The sequence below is a fragment of the Engystomops pustulosus genome, chromosome 4, assembly GCF_040894005.1.
Source record: "Engystomops pustulosus chromosome 4, aEngPut4.maternal, whole genome shotgun sequence".
In the NCBI taxonomy this organism is placed as follows: Eukaryota; Metazoa; Chordata; class Amphibia; order Anura; family Leptodactylidae; genus Engystomops; species Engystomops pustulosus.
This window is the reverse complement of record NC_092414.1, coordinates 54667826-54687265: the sequence shown is the minus strand read 5'-3', so window position 1 is coordinate 54687265 and position 19440 is coordinate 54667826. Positions and strand designations below refer to the sequence as shown.

The 19440-nt window shown below is 39.3% G+C and overlaps 1 protein-coding gene across 18 annotated transcripts in view; it reads left to right on the top strand.

Annotated features, from left to right (window-relative positions):
- The window catches only part of TENM2 (teneurin transmembrane protein 2), a 1545179-nt gene that overhangs the window by 1296133 nt on the left and 229606 nt on the right, over nucleotides 1–19440 (top strand). For all 18 annotated transcript variants that reach the window (XM_072145937.1, XM_072145941.1, XM_072145939.1 and 15 more), the window contains one exon: nucleotides 18379–18492. In XM_072145937.1, the coding sequence (XP_072002038.1) occupies nucleotides 18379–18492 (114 nt within the window). The remainder of the gene's footprint in view (nucleotides 1–18378; nucleotides 18493–19440) is intronic.

Here is a 19440-nt window from a genome sequence, read left to right as displayed (position 1 = left end):
ACTGCAAAGGGTGAGAAAAATGATCAATTTCATATCATAGCAGTACATATTTATCAGCTTTGCATCCATACAACAAGAAATAAGGGACTTTTTTCTAGTGTGATCATAGCAAAGATGCTAGGTTCCAAAAATTTCCTGCCAGGAAAGAGACCTGCCATTATTATCATACATTAAGCTGATCTGTCATGTTACGAGTCTGAATTAGAAAATTCCACTTTCTCTGTATTGTATTTCTTTCATAATGAATTGGGGGGAAATTACTTATAACAGCCGACTGTGTGCCTGGAATGGCATCCTGCACGGCTAATAGCTCTACTGCTGCGCTTATCTGCATGTGGATATTTTTGCTTTCTGGACAATGGACCAGCCTTCCATAATCACATAATCGAATACATTTCTGGCGACAGAGCACAAAGGGATAATGAAAGTGGATGTGCAATCTGCACTCTCCTGTGTATAAAAATAAGAAAAGCTCCCATACCTCAGCGATAATCAAGATCTGGATAAAAAAAAAAATCATAATTCCCTCCATAGCTACCCAGGATAGACTAGAGAAAGGGGGAAAAGATTGCAATCTGAAGATTGTCACAAGGAGTTCATTTTATGCAGTCACAAGCATTGATTAATGTATCTGCCATTTTGTGCTCTCTGACTAATCTGGGGACTGTCATGAGAATGGATTAATGCAGTGCCGCTCTTTGTTCTTGTTACAATTTTAGTCACCAGAAGTAACTATCTAAGACTTTGAGTGGTGCATTTTATAGCCAGAGTTGTCCCCAATATCGTCACGGTCCAGCAGAATGAGAAAAGGCTAACTAATCAATATACGGTTGGGTAAAATATGGAGAATGATGCGCTGAATTGGAGAGAAGATTCAGAAATGTGTTTTCTTGGCTGTCAAGATAAAATTAGCCAATTTAGGCCATGGTGACAATTACCTCTTAAGCAATTGAAAGAAGAGTCTGGACAAGTTAATATCCAAACAATTAGATATAATAGGTATTCTTAAAGCTGGGATCATGTTATCATGCTAGCATCCATCTGATTAACACAAGACAGTCTAATGCTGGAGCATTTATCATGTGACCTGAATTCATAGTAAAAGCTAAAAATATCTAATTCATGGAAAATTATTTTTAATTTAGAGTTGTGTCCTTCCTTAACTTTTGTTAAAAACTTAAAATTTTGGGTTAACCTATTCAACATAAAATTGTGACTTGTCAGCTTTTTTCATGACATATACGGCTGCACATATACAGGCAGTCCCCGGGTTACATACAAGATTGGGTCTGTAGGTTTGTTCTTAAGTTGAGTTTGTATGTAAGTCGGAACTGTATATTTTATCATTGTAACCCCAGCCAGAACTTTTTTGGTCTCTGTGACAATTGGATTTTCAAAATGTTGGGTTGTCATAAGAATCAGGATTAACAATAAAGCTTCATTACAGACACATTTGATAACTGTTACAGCTGTTTATTGTAGCCTAGGACTAAAGTACAGTAAATTACCAATATCCAGAGGTCAGTTTGTAACTAGGGGTCGTATGTAAGTCGAGTGTTCTTAAGTAGGGGACCGCCTGTACAAAGGTAGCACATCACACTACGACTCAACATCGCAAAGTATTACTGTCTGAAAAAGCTGGTCATCTGGTGATCCAGATAAATAACCATTATAAGCCAGTTTAACAACAAAAACAACAATGATGGTTAAAACACAAAAACAAATAAATAAAACATAGAGAATTTTTTTTAAAAAATATTGTACAATTGTGTGAATCTGATCCCACATTTTTCTATGAAGATTTTTTTAATTTGAAGGCGTTTCTCACTGCTAAGCTTAGCAGCTAGCATGTGGCATAGACGCCCTAGACTTATATCTCCTCTTCTCTAAATCATTTATCGACTCTTTCGATGTTTTGACAAACAGCAGCATTGACAACAATGAATTCCAGAAAAAGATTTTGTTATTTCTATTGTGGGAAATATTTTGTGTGTTTTTCAGGAAATGTTAGCCCAAGATGATTTTTTTAGAGAATCTTTTGTTCCCCAAGTTTTGTATCAGTTTACCATCACAATGGGGTGGAGACAGGTATATAAACATCTCGTAGAATAGCTTTTTATATCTTATCACAACAAACATTATGACAGCAGAATCTGAATTACTCAGCTTTCTAGGAGAGACACACATTACCTTCAGGAACTCTCAAAAAAAGAGGTCTCTCTTTTTATACACATTTGCTCTTTTATGCTTAAAGGGGTATTCTCGTCTGGGCATTCACATTCAGTTTGATAAATCTGCCATATATAAACATTTCTTCAATTAGATGTTATTAAAAAAAATGTTCCTGTGTGAAGATAATTTCTCATAAATGTAGTGATATGGTCCCTTAGAAACTAGATGGCTTCCTCGGATACGGCCACCTCTACTGGAGAGATTGCACAAATAAACAAAAAGGTTTTGTATGTGAAATGTCCGGGAGTTACTACATGTCGCACAGCCGTCCTGTGGTAATCATTGCTGAAGCCAGGTGGTCATACAGGACTCTATAGCGCATGTCTGGCCACCACTGCCAGAGTGTGAGGTGGTAGTATCCGGGGAAGCCATCTCGTTTCTAAGGGACAACATGGCTATATTTATAGGAAATTATCTTCACAAAGGAGCATTTTTTTTAATAACATCCAATTGAAGAAATGTTTATATATGGAAGATTAGTGAAACTGAATGTGAGTGCCCAGACGAGAATACCCCTTTAAGTGCCCAAACTTAAAACCATAACCCACTTATTTATTTCACAGTGCCAACACATCAATTGTGACTCATTGACCTTGACAGTGTCTTATTTCGTATTTATTGCTCCCCTCTCTCACTGCTTTCTATGTTGATGGCATCCTATGGAAATTCATTTATCAGCCCCCCTAAACAAAAAGGCAGGCACAGAGAGGAAGCTCCTATAGCTCCAATAATAGTCTGATCCTGTGTGACAGCATCCACATGCCCGCAATGCCATACAATTTCCTGTTATCATTTAAACCGACTATTGCCACCACACTGGCCATTTTCCAAGTTCTCTTTATATTGATCTGTTGGACCATATCACTGTTATTATACTCTCTTGTTTACTTGCAACATTTATATAGTCATGTATTCATTGTTTCTATTCTAGTGCCTGAGGAAGGTCTGATATTACAAGACCGAAACGTTGCAAAATAATATTTTTGTTGGATTGCTATACTGTTTCTTCTGGACTAAATAAATTATCAATTTTTGACAAATAAGGAGTGCCAAGTTGTATTTCTCTATGGTCCTGTGTGACTTCTTCCTGCATTCCCAGGCAGCCCGGTATGTGTCACTTAAAAATAGTCCTGAGTGCCATAATTCCTGTGCTGTCTAGGACTACAGGAAGATGCCTTATGTACTGCCTGGTGAACTCTGTGCTTGGGTGATGGTCCGTGTGCCCACAGAGAGGGCTCTAAGTGCCACCTCTTGGATTTGTGCCATAGGTTGCAGGGCTGCTGCTTTGGAATTCTACTGATCTTTCTTGAAGGGGGGTGATCTAAGCATTAAAATATGTTTAAAACTAAAAATGAATCACTAATCATAGTCAGAAATTGTGAATTTTTTACCCTTTAGACCACCTCCTCTGAGTTCCTGATGCAAGCTATAGTGCAATTCTAGTAAATTTTATTATATCCGGTGTGGCTTGCAGGGTGGGGGACTTTATAAATTCTCCTATAGTGACAAGATGCCAACAATGTTGTAAATAAATAGGGTCCTCAATGATGATAGCATCAATGAGACATGAAATTGATGGTAAGTGCATCACTGCAGAACAAACAATTAGGGTAGATGTGATGTATTGGCTAACCAGGAAATGGTAAATATACTAATGGTAACTATTTCCCTAAAATTCACTTATACACTCACCGGCCACTTTATTAGGTACACCTGTCCAACTGCTCGTTAACACTTAATTTTTAATCAGCCAACCACATGGTGGCAAAGGTGATTTGAGTGCCTTTGAACGTGGAATGGTTGTTGGTGCCAGAAGGGCTGGTCTGAGTATTTCAGAAACTGCTGATCTACTGGGATTTTCACGCACAACCATCTCTAGGGTTTACAGACAATGGTCCGAAAAAGAAAAAACATCCAGTGAGCGGCAGTTCTGTGGGTGGAAATGCCTTGTTGATGCCAGAGGTCAGAGGAGAATGGGCAGACTGGTTCGAGCTGATAGAAAGGCAACAGTGACTCAAATCGCCACCCATTACAACCAGGTAGGCAGAAGAGCATCTCTGAACGCACAGTACGTCGAACTTTGAGGCAGATGGGCTACAGCAGCAGAAGACCACACCGGGTGCCACTCCTTTCAGCTAAGAACAGGAACAGGAAACTGAGGCTACAATTTGCACAAGCTCATCGAAATTGGACAGTAGAAGATTGGAAAAACGTTGCCTGGTCTGATGAATCTCGATTTCTGCTGCGACATTCGGATGGTAGGGTCAGAATTTGGCGTCAACAACATGAAAGTATGGATCCATCCTGCCTTGTATCAATGGTTCAGGCTGGTGGTGGTGGTGTCATGGTGTGGGGAATATTTTCTTGGCACTCTTTAGGCCCCTTGCATCGTTGCAATGCCACAGCCTACCTGAGTATTGTTGCTGACCATGTCTATCCCTTTATGACCACAATGTACCCAACATCTGATGGCTTCTTTCAGCAGGATAATGCTCCATGTCATAAAGCTGGAATCATCTCAGACTGGTTTCTTGAACATGACAATGAGTTCACTGTACTCGAATGGCCTCCACAGTCACCAGATCTCAATCCAATAGAGCATCTTTGGGATGTGGTGGAACGGGAGATTCGCATCATGGATGTGCAGCCAACAAATCTGCGGCAACTGTGTGATGCCATCATGTCAATATGCACCAAAATCTCTGAGGAATGCTTCCAGCACCTTGTTGAATCTATGCCACGAAGAATTGAGGCAGTTCTGAAGGCAAAAGAGGGTCCAACCCGTTACTAGCATGGTGTACCTAATAAAGTGGCCGGTGAGTGTATAAGCCCATTAAAAGATACGTGTCCAAAACTCACTCCTAATAAAGAGAGCTATTATAAATTATATTAAGTTGCTAATACTGGGCCACATCTACACTACACTGTTACACAGATGCACGGATGGGCCCAGCTCTGCAGGTACAGCAAATAATTGCATATCTGTGTGTTACTTTAACTTTGCCTAGTAAAGGAGACGCTGCCATGCAGGCAGAGTATTTGTTATGTCTCAGGATAGCATGATGCCCTATACTAGGCAGGAAAATTAATACAAATAATACTGAGACCAAAACAACTTCAGAAGCAGCGGGTTGTGGATTCTGTCACTGCTCGGCATCTGTATTTATAGATTAAACACTAGTATGGTGTCTCTTAAACAAAGAATGGAACAGTATGTGAGACACTAGCAAGAATAAGAAGCGATGCATGACATACATTCACAACTGGGATAACAACAAAACAATATCTTCTTTTTTTACTTGTCAAGTTTTCTGATTTAATGAGCAAGGCCCTCAGACAGCTCAATGTGAATGTTACCTGCTGCATTTCGTGGGAACGGACATCTGCCATCATTATTCATTCTTATGACAGATACAAACTAGAGAAGTGACCTAAGGCAATGCCGAGAAGTGTAGGATTGTAAGTGGCTAATCATCCACTATAACCGTAAGAAAACAGGGAGCGTACAAGCATTTAGCGAGGTAAACACCAAACTAAAAAATAAATAAAAATCTCTGTTGTGTGAGCATGAAAGTAATGTTCATCTTATAAGTTGGATAGGTATATATTTGAGTGCTTTTCTCATGAATATTGTCAAAAACTATAGCTCAGCCTGGTTCACCTGAAGCTGTAGGACCGCAACAGCTGATATTTTTTCTAAGGTTCTCCAACAGATTGAAGCCATCGGTTCTATGTAAGGCTTGTCATACGCCTTATCCAATGAATGGACTCATTGGGGGAGATTTATTAATCTGTCCACAACAGAATTATTTTGTACTTTACACTAAAAAACTGCACCATATTTAGAAAGGGTTTTAGACAGTTTTCTAGCACTTCTACAACTAGCTCTACAAAGGGGGCCTGGCCTCGTGCCAAAAAGGTCAGTGTGACTTGACAAAATTCTGTCCTAATTTTCTGGAATGAAGTAAGCCAAACAGTCTTAAACTATGACCAATTAATCGTCCAGCACCAGACTCTTATATGAATCTGGTGCAGAATAAGACTGTGGAGTCTAATTTTGCACCGTCTAACTTTAGGACACTTTTTATAAATGTGCCCGTTTATCTATCTGTACTTATGTAAACTGTGCTGAGATGCAGGACCTCAAAGTACATACCCAGAGTCTTCAGTGAACTACATTTAACATCAAGAACTATTATAGGGTCCTTGACATTGTTAGTGAGTATCTACCAGTAGATAAATTACACTTTTCTTCCCACGCTCAGTACTTAGATTAATCCCGCTCTTTCATACAACTTCTTGTTTAGGGATCATCAAGGCTGAATTTGAGCACTGCTTGTCTAGAACATGTCAGGAGGGTTCATAAATCTAGTTGCCATGCACTGTATAAAAAGCTATCCTCAATCTCCGTCCACAAATCTATTACCACCTACAAAGATGGGAAGGGACAATGAATATACTTCTTTCCTCTAGTCGTGCAAATACTGACATAGTTGTCCAACCATGTTGATGGTCGCACTAGAAGTTTCAGATAAGAGTGGTCACATGTGTAAATGCATCCTTCCATAAAGTATGCTATGCTATCCTATTCTTGATGCAATAGTTCTTTTGTAAAATGAGGAAAAACCTGGAAGATGTCCACCAGCTTGGCCGTTAAAAATATGTCCAAATCACTAAAAATGTGTAGCCATGATAATATAAAAAATATATCATTGTAGCCATGTTACGATTAGCGATGCAAAGTTGTCCGAGATGCGTCAACAAAAGCATTTTTTCTGTGCCCCTCCTGACCCGTCATTGTTTTGTAGCTTCAATATATAAATAAAAGTTTGTTTTTTGCTTTTACTATTACGATGTAACAGAGATATAACTAAAGTAACAGCATTTCTTCCCTAGCTCAGCATTTCCTGCCGGTTCCCTGTAACTGTGTTCCTCTCTTCCACCCCAGGCCTTATGATTTAATTCTGTCACCCTTAACCATTTCTTTGGGTAGGCACTTCCATTAATCTAGCAGTGTTGCTAAAATAGTCTGTCACACTTTCCCTGAACTGGCTGCTCCTCCATCAGCCAAGTATGACATCTTGTTTCTCTGCTAGAAATCTCTATGTTTCTGCCACATCATGGTTATTTTTCACTTCCCTCCAGCCAAACATATTTAGATTATTTTGCAACTGCAAATCAAATAGTAATTCTAGGACAGAAGTGGGCAGCCATAAGTAACACTGGACTTTATATCCTTGTCACTTGTTATATACATAGCTGTCCTTTTGAATGTAGAATGTTTCGGCTACATCCCTATATTTAGAAGAGACAAATACAATGTATATCTGTATCAGGCTGCCCCATGCACCAACCTTATGTAACCTTAGCTACACAGTGTTTTCTTGTTTTGCTCTTCTGTAGCAATTCATTGCATACATTTACAGATTAAACATAAAGAAGCAAGTGAAGTGGAACCAGGACAGAGACCTCGAAAGAGGCCAGAATGGCATCTTATTTATAAGCATTTTCATACTATCTGATAGAATTAACCAACTGAGCATTTCCATTTCCCATGTACAATGCTCAATCAATGGCTGCAATGAAGTGGCATTTCAATCAATGGAAATCTTGATTTGCTAGTACCAACTGAGTGTCAAGAATGAGGAGACGGATGATAATTTCCTTTAACTCCTTCAGCGTATTTCCCTTGAGCAGCTTTGCTTCAGTAAATGTGCTCATATAATAAAGGTAGATTGCAGGTTTTCAGAATGGTTTAAACCCTATGGGGTAATGTATCATTCGGCCGGTATTGTGGAGCTGTGTTGCTTGATAAATCTGGCGTACGAGATCTTAAAGTCTGCATTGCTTTTCTGAAAGGTCAAACAAAGTTTGACCTTTCCCCCTTTGGTTCTTATATTCCATTCACAATGAATATTAATTTCTGTTAAAGTATTATATTATATACCAAATTCCCTGTAAGTTACTACTGTTAGTTTAATTCTGCACATACAGTATGTGCCCATTTATGGTTGCCAAGCCTGTCTCTTTTTATATACAATACCAGTCCGATTATGCCAATACTGCTCCTTAAATGGAATCTGTAACCTCAATTGACCTACCCAAACTGCCATGTTATGTAGCCCTATGCCAACACATGCTGTGTTTTTATTGTCCAGTTTCTCCTTCAATGCTAAAACTTTACATTAGAAATATACAAATTTGGATTAAGTTATTGGGATGGGGGGTATTAGCAGAGCACTTCAGGGGTCTGGCTCCACATCTCTGTAGACGCAGGAGTGATGTAGATTTAGTGGGAAGGATAAGAGAAATGGTGGGCAGTGGTGATGTAGCAGGGGGCTTGTTATTGCTGTGGAGATGACAACCCCCCAAAGCTCTTAGATCTGCAGCCTAATTTGAACATATCTAAAGTAAACTAATACACAAATCATCCTACAGCTCAAACTTATGGGCTGGGTCCACTAGACTCCAGAACTCCCCAAAAATAGGAAAATGTGAACTCCCAGCATAAACAAGGCTAAACATGGAGCTGACCACATCATAAAATCACAATTTAATTTTATAAGTCCCCATTAAAAATATATATATCATATACAATAGTTAAAAGAGAAATTCCAAATCAAAACAAGATAATAAGCGTGAGCAAAAATGGCTAGGATGAGAAAAGTAAATTCATGTGTACAAGTGTAAATCAAGGCACACTTCTCATCACCGTATCATGTATTCTCATCATAGTAAGTCTAATATTTTTAGTCCCAAAACACAACCTGCCTCAAAGGGAAGACACGCCCACAGTCTCATCACTCACCCATAATTGCACTGCTTATTTCTCGGAACCCCAACGTGCGTTTTGCATACAGCAAAAGGGAATGAAAAGTTTTGGTAGGGAAAGAGCTGCTGTATAGTAACAGTAAAGTTATGGGTGATGTGTGGGCATAATGTTAAAGAGTTACCATTTACTACATAGTATTTTATCTTTTGTTTGTAAAAAAAAAAAAACTGCCTTGGGAATGGGGTTTAGTTTTCAGTATCAAATTCTGACGTTAACATGTTTTAATATTCTTACCCAGTGTCCAGATGCCACATGGCATGCAGGAGTCTCACTGAATAACATCATAAGAAGTAGCAGTATTGATGTACTGGTATTGGTGTTGTAGCTCTGGAAGAAGCTCTTTTGTGTAGAGAGACGTTGAGGAGAACTAGTTATAAGACACTGGGGCAGATTTACTTACCCGGTCCATTCGCGATCCAGCGGCACATTCTCTGCGGTGGATTCGGGTCCGGCCGGTATTCATTAAGGCAGTTCCTCTGACGTCCACCAGGTGGCGCTGCTGCGCTGAAGAGCATTGGAACGCACTCAAGTACACCGGCCTATTCTTAGTGAAGGTAAGTGCAAGCTCCGCGACACATTATTTTTTTTTTTAAAGCGGCGGTTTTCCCGAATCCGCCGGGTTTTTGTTCGGCCACGCCCCCGATTTCCATCGTGTGCATGCCAGCGCCGATGCACCACAATCTGATCGTGTGCGCCAAAATCCCGGGGCAATTCAGGGGAAATCGGCGCAAATCGGAAATATTCGGGTAACACGTCGGGAAAACGTGAATCCGGGCCCTTAATAAATGACCCCCATTGAGCGGTCTGGAGGACATCTCCAGATTATGCTGATATTCTGTTGCCATATGAATACATGGAAATTCCAGGCAAATGACATATAACATCTACTTATATATTTAGGTGGTTTAAATTCCATACACATATAGTAGTGCTGATTTTGTGATGTACTATTGGAAAATTTCAAGAAAAAATCCACTTTTGTCCATTTTTATCCAGAATATGGGAAACAAACAGCTTAAAATATACAGCTAGGCTTCAAAGATTGTATATATCAGCTAACTGATTTTGTTTCTGGACTCCTAGATGTGCCAATGCAGCATCAATAGCTGTAACCCAATTTCCACAAATTGTTTGACTACACATGAATTCTTGGTGTGGACAAGCATGCCATTGATTTCAATTGGAGAAAGAGAACAAGCTGATGTCTGACACCTCTGACACCTCTGTCAGACACCTCTGGATGTAAGAATTTAAGGGGGTAGAAAGGGTGCAGTAGCAACCGAGCCCAAGAGGCTTAGGGGCCCCATAAGATGTCACTTTCCCTTAAGAGAAGACTAGTACTATGAACCTATGAACCATATATTATAGTCAAGGGTCTAACACAGACATTGCACTGGGGCCCATCAGCTTCAAATGCCTTCAATTGCCCACTGCCTTTGAGGACAATTTTTCCAAAACAGTAACAATAGACTGGGCTGAATAAATGCAACATGCCCAATCCTTTACCAGACAGCATTAATTGGAGGAGAAATTGGGTCCCTTTAAACACATACAAACTTTGTTTTGAACAGATTTTCTCTGAAGTGTTTGGGGTATAAAGAACCTTAAATTTCAGCAACAACTGAAATAGAGTAGGTGTAACAAAAGAAATTGATACACAGAGATTAAATGTGAAAGTCTTCACTACTTGTGAACCTGTAGGGCACTAGGGGCCGCAATATAAAATGTGGTGTAGAATGAGGAATTGCCCCACATGCAGTTGTTTTCCTGAATTATATTATATACAGTATATATCTTTATATACACATTAGAAGTGAACTGCAGTTCTATAGACTATAGAGCCCCTATGCAGCACATGTACTAATTGTGTTCACTTGAATATCTTTCCACTTCCAGCTTTTTTCTACAGCAAAATTTACACATTAATCACTTTGGCCCCAAGGGGTAAAGGTTCCATGGTGGGCATAACATTAGTGTTTGTTTGATAACCTTTTAATTGCAAAGATGTGAATTAGCAATTATAAAGCATGCAAGTATGAGCGGAAAATCAATCCGTTACACAACATTGGGACTTACAAGGCTATTAAATGTATGTTATATTTAAATTTCCAATACAATCTAATATTCAGGTCTTTAAAGTGATTAAAAAGCCTGTTTAATGCTGCAAAGGTTTGTCTCCCGTTCGCAGAGTAATGTAAAGTAGACAAGCATAGTTATGTTGTCAAAGCTTTTAAAAGAGCCGACAAACTTGTGACAGTAGATGACTACATTTATGTAAATAATGGGGAAACTTCAACACAACGAAAGTTGCCAATTATTTATGTTGGCAATGTTTTTGCTTTCATGCTAATGCATTTATGAATACTTGAGTAAATATTAGTATCATAAATATCAGGCAGATATGTAAATGTGCTTATTTTTCCTCTTCACCCTGGGATGATGGATTTCTAGTTAGGAAATGAATGATCCTGAGGATCTTGCCGTCTTTACCTTATAGGCTCTTTCTATCATCAAGGATCACATCATTTTTCGGAACTGTTTTGCTCAACACAAATGCCTGATAAATATAGTGGCAAAAAAAAATTATACTGCACACTATGTCATTGTTAACAAAGGATACCTTTGAGAAGGAGAAGATAGAATAGTGCCTCTATAAAGATACAATGTAATGTAAACCAAATATAAAACACCCCACACAACTTTTGTTAAAACTGGTTCAGGTCAGTTCACAATCATCATAATGTATAATAGACTTTACCTGCTTAGATCATTTAAGGCAGTGGGTGAATCTGGACAGTAACTGGAGTAATTAATGATATTGTAGATGATGAGATCATTGGCTCTGTATAATGTAATGTACACGAGAGAACATAACCTGGCAAACAGCAGCCCCAAGATTTGGTATGTTCATACGGTCCATTCATTTTGGGACAAGTCGAATTGGAGCTTATGATTTTAAACCTATTAATAAAAAAATATCTATATATCATATACCAAGAGAAAATTAGAGGTTGGACTGTTTGTAGTGTAAAAATAATTATTTTATCTCTACTGATTTTGCTTTACACTTTTAAGGATTTTTCCAGGGATGCAATATTAATGACTTTTCTTTAGTATGGGTCATCCGTATCATATTGGTGACCGTCTGGCACCCATACTGATCAGCTTTTTGGAGAGATTGCAGTGTTTCGAGGGGCGCTGCAGTCACTTCACTGCCCACCAAGTACAGATCCATACATTGTACTGCTCCTGTACAAAGATCTTACTTGAATGAGAGTAAAAAGCAACCAAGTAATAAGCAGCGTAACTAGGAGAGGCAGAGCTCCATAGCAGGCTTCTGAATGGGGCCACCCTTCACACTTAAAAATCAATTAGAATCAAACACATTTATACACTAATATATATCAGGGATATATTTATATACATACACATACAGTTCTTCACTCACATTTATACACCCCTGCACATATATAGAGCATATACACACATACAGTGCCATATACAAATTTACAGCATATATACACACACATAGTATACATAACACATATACAGCATATATACAAGATTATGATGTAGTCCTATGTGAAACCACTGGTAAATAAGTCAGAATTACTGTAAGAATAAACTATTAAGCCTAAGTAAGTAATCAATGTAAGAAACCATTTACAGTACACAGACAGTACAATATGTGTAGCTTCTTAATATTGGGATAAAAGGGTTAACACATGGAGACATTATCCCTTATGATCACTGATGTTGTCTCAGGTACCCATCTGCAAGGGCCAAGAGCCAAGACTGTACAATCATGGTAAATTGCCTGCAAAGAGATACACATGCAAATTGCCCCAATTAATTTGCTAATTGCATCCAATGTTTGTACTTCGGATATTGTAAGTATCTGACTTGGCTGTAGACCACACAGTGAGTGGCAATGACTTTGACAGATCGCAAAGCACATGCATTTTTTCAGGGAAATGATAATAAAATATTGGAAAGTGTAAACATAATTAATAGTACATAAGATTTTGAGATTTTATGAGTCATTTACAAGCCAATGTCAGTGCATAAGGGTTTAAATGTGATGATGAATATTGTGTATTTCAAGCACTGTGCTACTACAGAATTGGCAGTAAGATTCTATGAGTAAGCTCTATCCATGATTTTCACCTATTACAAGAAGGACTTTAGATTGTGTCCTTTACAAGAATGGGTTTATTTACTCTGAAATCTTATCCATCCGTGGGTCCCTTCTGTTAAACATTGGATTTAGAGACACAGCTGTCTCAAAATACAAGGGAAAATAGTAAGGGAAAATAGTATAATGCCGCTTTTAGAAAATATGCTCCAGAATAAGTATTTAATGGATAACATTTTAAGACATTACATACCCTCTATAAGAGTGTTTTACGGCAGGTACATGTCAACATGTCCATATATAAGGGTATATTTACTGAGGCTTTTAAAATGGACAAACCCACTTCAACACTTCTCCAAATGTTTTGGATGAGATGTTTTTACTAACAGAATATGTACAAAAATATTTGTAAATAACTGCATAAACAAGCCCTCATCCTGAAAGGAAGGCTGAGCTGACCATCGGACACAGTCGAGGCAGTGCTTTCCTAGTGCCATTTCATCCCAGTGTTGGTTTAGGTTTAGTATTCAATGCTGTAATGCTTTGTAAAGGTTCATTTAACTTCCATGTATGTTTTTCAACGGTTTATAGACTCCTCCACAGGCACAAAGTCCATTCTTTCCCTTTCCTTTTTTTCCCATGAGCCACAAAGCCATGGTCATTTGGCGACCATCCATACTGTTCTAAGCCACATTATAAGACGGTAGAGAATGCAAAAAGATGGACCGGAGATATAAGCAGTTATCTTATAAACACAGTTTAAACTAATCATCCTCATCCACAAAGATATGTACAGTGCTGCACCTACCTACCTTTCTTCCATTATTGTAGTATATTGCCAAACTCGTGCTCTTTGATCTGTCAGTGATCTAAGATTATTCTCTTAGTGTATGCCACTCAAAATGGCTCTGCATCCCTTGGATGTTCTGTTTGTCTCCAGTAATGTGCACATTTCCGTTAGTATGCTTAAATAAAGAGGCTAGTAAAGACACCAGAAGAAAGACAAGGGTGAGTGCCGTTCCTTTTCGGGGTATTGCAGTGTTCACAGAACATAGCACAACCAGTAGTATACCCCTATCCATAAATTATCTGCAATAGAGTGCTTACATTTCCAGATACAAGTGGAAGGACAGTGACCACTCAGCTTTCTCTATAATTACCAGCAGTATGTTATTATTATGTCTTATGTTGTTTATATACAGTTCACACCAAATAAATTGCCAAGCACTGCAAAATAAGATGGAGCTATAGAAATAGATTTATTGTTAAAAATAATAATCTTCAAATTCTTCATCTTTTATCTGATCAGGTGCCCGATGTTGTATTAATCCTTATCTGTTATGCCATCTAATTTGACAAATTAGTTTGTACAAAGTGGAGTTAGTTCTTTCTGACTAGTATCATGCACATCTGGTATTCAGCTTAATATAGGCCCAGATCTTCACCTTGGCTAAAAGAGCTACATCTGCTGCCCACTTTCATGTGAATCGATATCTGTGTACACTTCACAATGTAGAGCAGTCATATCTATCTTCTAATTCTAATGAAAGCTGAGAAAATATGGATAAAGATGTACCATAATACATAGCTCTGTAACCCATGTGGATTCAGATGTAGCAATGAATCCGCTGCTAAATTTACCTTCTAATTAATAAATTAGCAGCTCTAATTCCCACAAAGGGATTCCCACTATTTTAATTTTCAGATTACTTGGAAAATGATAGCAGCTTACCGGACTGTCCTGACACATGTCTGCCTTGACCTCCATTTGTCGCATAGTCTAGAAGCGGAAATAAGGTGTTATGCTGTAGGGTTGGAAACTTACACCAAACATTGAATTGAAACTGCACGCTAACAAGACAATTATTCCAAGGCTTCTCTGTCATGATACCAGGCCGCTGAACTGCAAACAGCATCATACATTCACAGTGTCATTGTGTACAGGAGATTTATGAAATAGGTGGAATTGCAGTGTGTAGTGTTTATGGATCTTCAATCTCTGTCACATCATGTAACACTTATTTCAGCTACATAACAGAAGAAGTCAGTCGTGTTCAGGCAATTATATACTTTAATGAGAGCTACCAATACCATACATACTTATAAAATATACATATAATTTCTACAGCACTGTTCATTCCATGGAGATGTACAATTGGAAAGATAGTATAAAACAAGTACAATAAACAGCAAACTAACACAAAATCAATAAACATAAACTGGTGAAAAGAATGACCCTGCCAGTTTTATAAACTTTAATGGAGACGACAAGTTAAGGAAGAGGATATCATATTGTATATCATATTGTATATATAATACAGCCAGAGAATTACTAGTCAATAGTGAGGAGTGGTCATTCAGGTTTTGATCACGGGGGACAATTTGATGTGCTAGGGTAGCGAGTTCCAAAGTATGGAGAATACACAGGAGATGTCTTGGAGTTGGTTATAAAAAGAGGATATGGGAACAGCGCATAGCAGCGAGTCTTGTGAGAATTGTAGGCTATGGTTTGGAAAATAGCAAGTGATTAGGTGAGAGATGTATGAAAGGGACAGCTTAATATTCTGTACCCATTGTAGCCATTGGAGGTACTGGAAGAGGCGAGAGGCAAATGAGGGGAGAGATTCATTATCAGGGCAGTCGAGTTAGTTTACCTGCCGAAGAGTTAGTTTACAACAAGAAAAATGTGCGGTGTGCTGGAGCTGATTTCCCAGACTGAACGTCCTTGTCACAAGACTGAACTCAGCATAGCAGTTCGGGGTCAGAGGACCACTGCAGGATATGGTACTAGAAGATACCTGAGACCGGAGCCTAAGTGTCACCTGGTTTTCACCAGAGCCCCCTGCAAAGCAGGATAGTCTTGCCACCAGGTCGTTCCACAGGTGTGGTCAGGGCAGACGGCAGAGATGCTGAGGTCAGAGGTCAGGTCCAAGGTCACAAAAAGAGGTAAACGCAGAGGCAGGGAACGGGAACTCACAGGGAACGCAGAGATCCGGCAGGGAATCCTGGGAACAGCCAGCCTTTAAGGAAACCCAGGAGTGCCAGCGCCAAACACCGGTGCACTGGCCCTTTAAATCCTCATGCGGACCAGGCCAGATGGGTGCCGGAGCGTGAAGAGCTGATTTTGGTGCCTAGGGCCCAGGGGACAGCGTTATGGAGAGGGGCACAGGAGTGCTCGCGATCCAAGACATGGATCGCAGGGGCACCCGTGACAGTCATTCAAGTAAAATAAAGCTTGGAAATCCCAACAATGCTTTTTTTTCTGATTAAACTTGATCGCAGGCAATTAGCCCTAAAGGGAAACCAGCTACCACCAACTTATTAACATATATATATATATATATATACACACCGACTGGCTTAGGGCTTGTAGTCCTTGAAAGAGCGGGAATATCCTGTGAGGTTACAGCCCACTGTACAATGACAACATCAGTTTCCAAAGGCAGCTGTATGAGGTTAAATAGCCAGGACATTGTGTGTCTCCATGGCCATACCAGTGCGACTGTGTAGACTAGCTAGCTCTAATGCTCTGTAGTTCGATAGCCAGGAACTGAACCTGATCCTAGGAGGGCTGTTGATCTAAGTTATTGACCTACTAGATAATAGTGCACCAGGGCAAACTTTTACACCTCTACTGAATTTGAGCCTGAAATTATAGCTTCAAGGAAATGTTTAAATGTTGATATTTTTAATTTTTTGCTCAAAAGGGGAAAGGTTGTATGCTGTAGAAGTAGGGCAACCTGGTACAAGTATGAGCACAAGCCACCGATCCTGAGCAGTGAGGCAAACATTATTAATTGGATGTCTTTTATAGTGAATCTGGACAGAAAATGAAACTTACGGGTGGCACTCAATCGGTAACTCACCTGTGGTCCATCTATCTGATACCATGATACTTGTGTTCATCTTTAGGCAGTACATCTACTCTACAGCAACAATTTCTTTGTCACAATGAACGTACATCATGGGCTGCATTAATAAGCCCTTTTTTAATCTGATTATTTAAATAAATGTTATATATCAACATCCTTCATCTATCACCTATTTCTTTTTCTAACCAGCAATGTGATAATAAAATGTATATACATATAGGGTATATACCACTAACCAGTTTTACTTGAATATGTTGGATATTTTTTTTAGATATTTATATACGCACATACACACATCCCACTATCTGATTTGCAATGTATCTTGTAATTCAAAAGTTATCAACACAGAGATTCTCATGGGAGGCTCATAAGGATTGCATCCAGCGCTGTCAGCTATGTGTTCAGCACCATGGACAGCAATGGATAGTTATGTGAAATAGCCTGCGTCTTAGGCAATGTTCTTGAATGTTGTTACAACTTTCTGGGGCTTATCAACTAAGGGTCCCACGGGCGTATTTCTGTCGGGTTTTCCAATGTTTTCGGGGATTGCGCTGCTGGGACAGGTATTTAGTAGGCGATTGGCTTACTAGTAAGGGCCGGCTTACATGCAACACAAATCAGGGGTCGTGCTGTTGGACGTTCCGATGGATTCAGACAAACCGCGGGATATAACTTAAAAATTTGTGTCGCAAGCCATGCGCTTACATACACCGGGAAGAAGAAGGTGAACTCTGGGGGACCCATGACGGTCACATGCAGGGTGCACAATCTTCTTGAATCGCGGCACAGTGCATTGTCATCGGACTTGCAGGATCTCCTCCGGACTGGCCCCTGTATGTTGATAAAATTTATGAACCAAACAAGATCTTGAAAATCAGATTGTAGCTATCAATTTTTTGGGAGAATCTTTAAAATATTGGAATCACTGCAAATATTTTCACTAAAACAATATGGCAGCTTTAAAGATGCTGTCCATGTTTTAGACATATCCCAAAAGATAAACCCATTATCTTTTGACCAGCCATGTAATGTAAAGAATTACAAGTTATTTTGCATGCAATCAGAATGCAAAGAAAAGAGCAACTTTTATTATTTTTGAAAGAAACTTCTCAAATAAATTAGATTATATGTGCAAAATCTAGTGTGACCCTACAAGTGGTTAATAGCATTCCCAAAAATGATCAGAGCAAGAAGAATGAAATCTGTGATATTGTCTTGTAGCATAAGCTATTGTATGCAAGGCTGCTACTCACTGACTGTCACATATGTATTATATACTGACTTGTCATCACCTTGTCTTCCTGCAGCAATGCATCTTCTCGGACTGAACTGGCAGCTCCAGCCAGCAGACGGACATACCTTCAACAATGGCATAAGAACCAGCAGTGATGATGTCGCAACAATGCCATCTGGAGGCAAAGGTGAGGTTGTGTTCAGTGCCGGCTTCTCCAGTGATTGGCATGCACTTAATTCTGCTGCATCTCTCAGGTTCTGACTATCTGTCTGTCAGGGGGAAGCGTCTTTGTCCCTTCTAAATGTTCTCCTTGCCTTTGTGCATCTTTTTTTCATCATCGATTGTAGAATATTCAGACATGATCAAGGTGAAAGTTGCTCTTGTGGTTTGCATTATTTAGGAAGGTCTACATTGCATTTAATTTACTGTATAATTGTCCTGCATAAGAACTTAATCCTCTATATGTTATTCATAGAGGATTTTATGTGTAAAGGGCACGCTGACATTTTACATATTTGTACATAACCAGACAAATCACACTTATTATACTAAGACATAACGCAGACATTACATGAGGGTTTCCACAAATTGTGGTGTCCTTTTCATTTAGACAGTGCATAGTAAGGAGTGAAAGCTGTGCTAAAACATCATTTTTATTCCAAAACACATAAAACCGCACTAGTGTGTCATGTGCAAAAAACTGTAATAAATATCAAATACATTACCTTGCAGAAGTTTACACTCTGGAGGTGTTATACTGAGCAATAACGTCAATGGCGAACAAAGTGCCAGCCTGCATACCTAGGATCTTCTAGTCCACCACAAGAACTGGAGACAAGCAGTTTTCTTTATCAGGCCGCCAGCTTACAGCAAGCCCTATGTGACTTGCATGCCACTGGATGTCTGGCCCAAGTTAAGCCACCTATATGGATGACCAGTACCAGCACTGAGACACTTTAATCCCTCTTAGGAGTCATATGACGAAACGCATCAGGGAATTTGGTGTGTACAAGGGGCATGCTCTATTTAACAGGGAAAGCTGTGAACTGCCCTTGTAAGGGCGGGAGTTACAGGGGACAATTGTTTCATCTGGCATCCCCTACCTGCAGCCTGAGAGCAAACCACGTCTGAATTA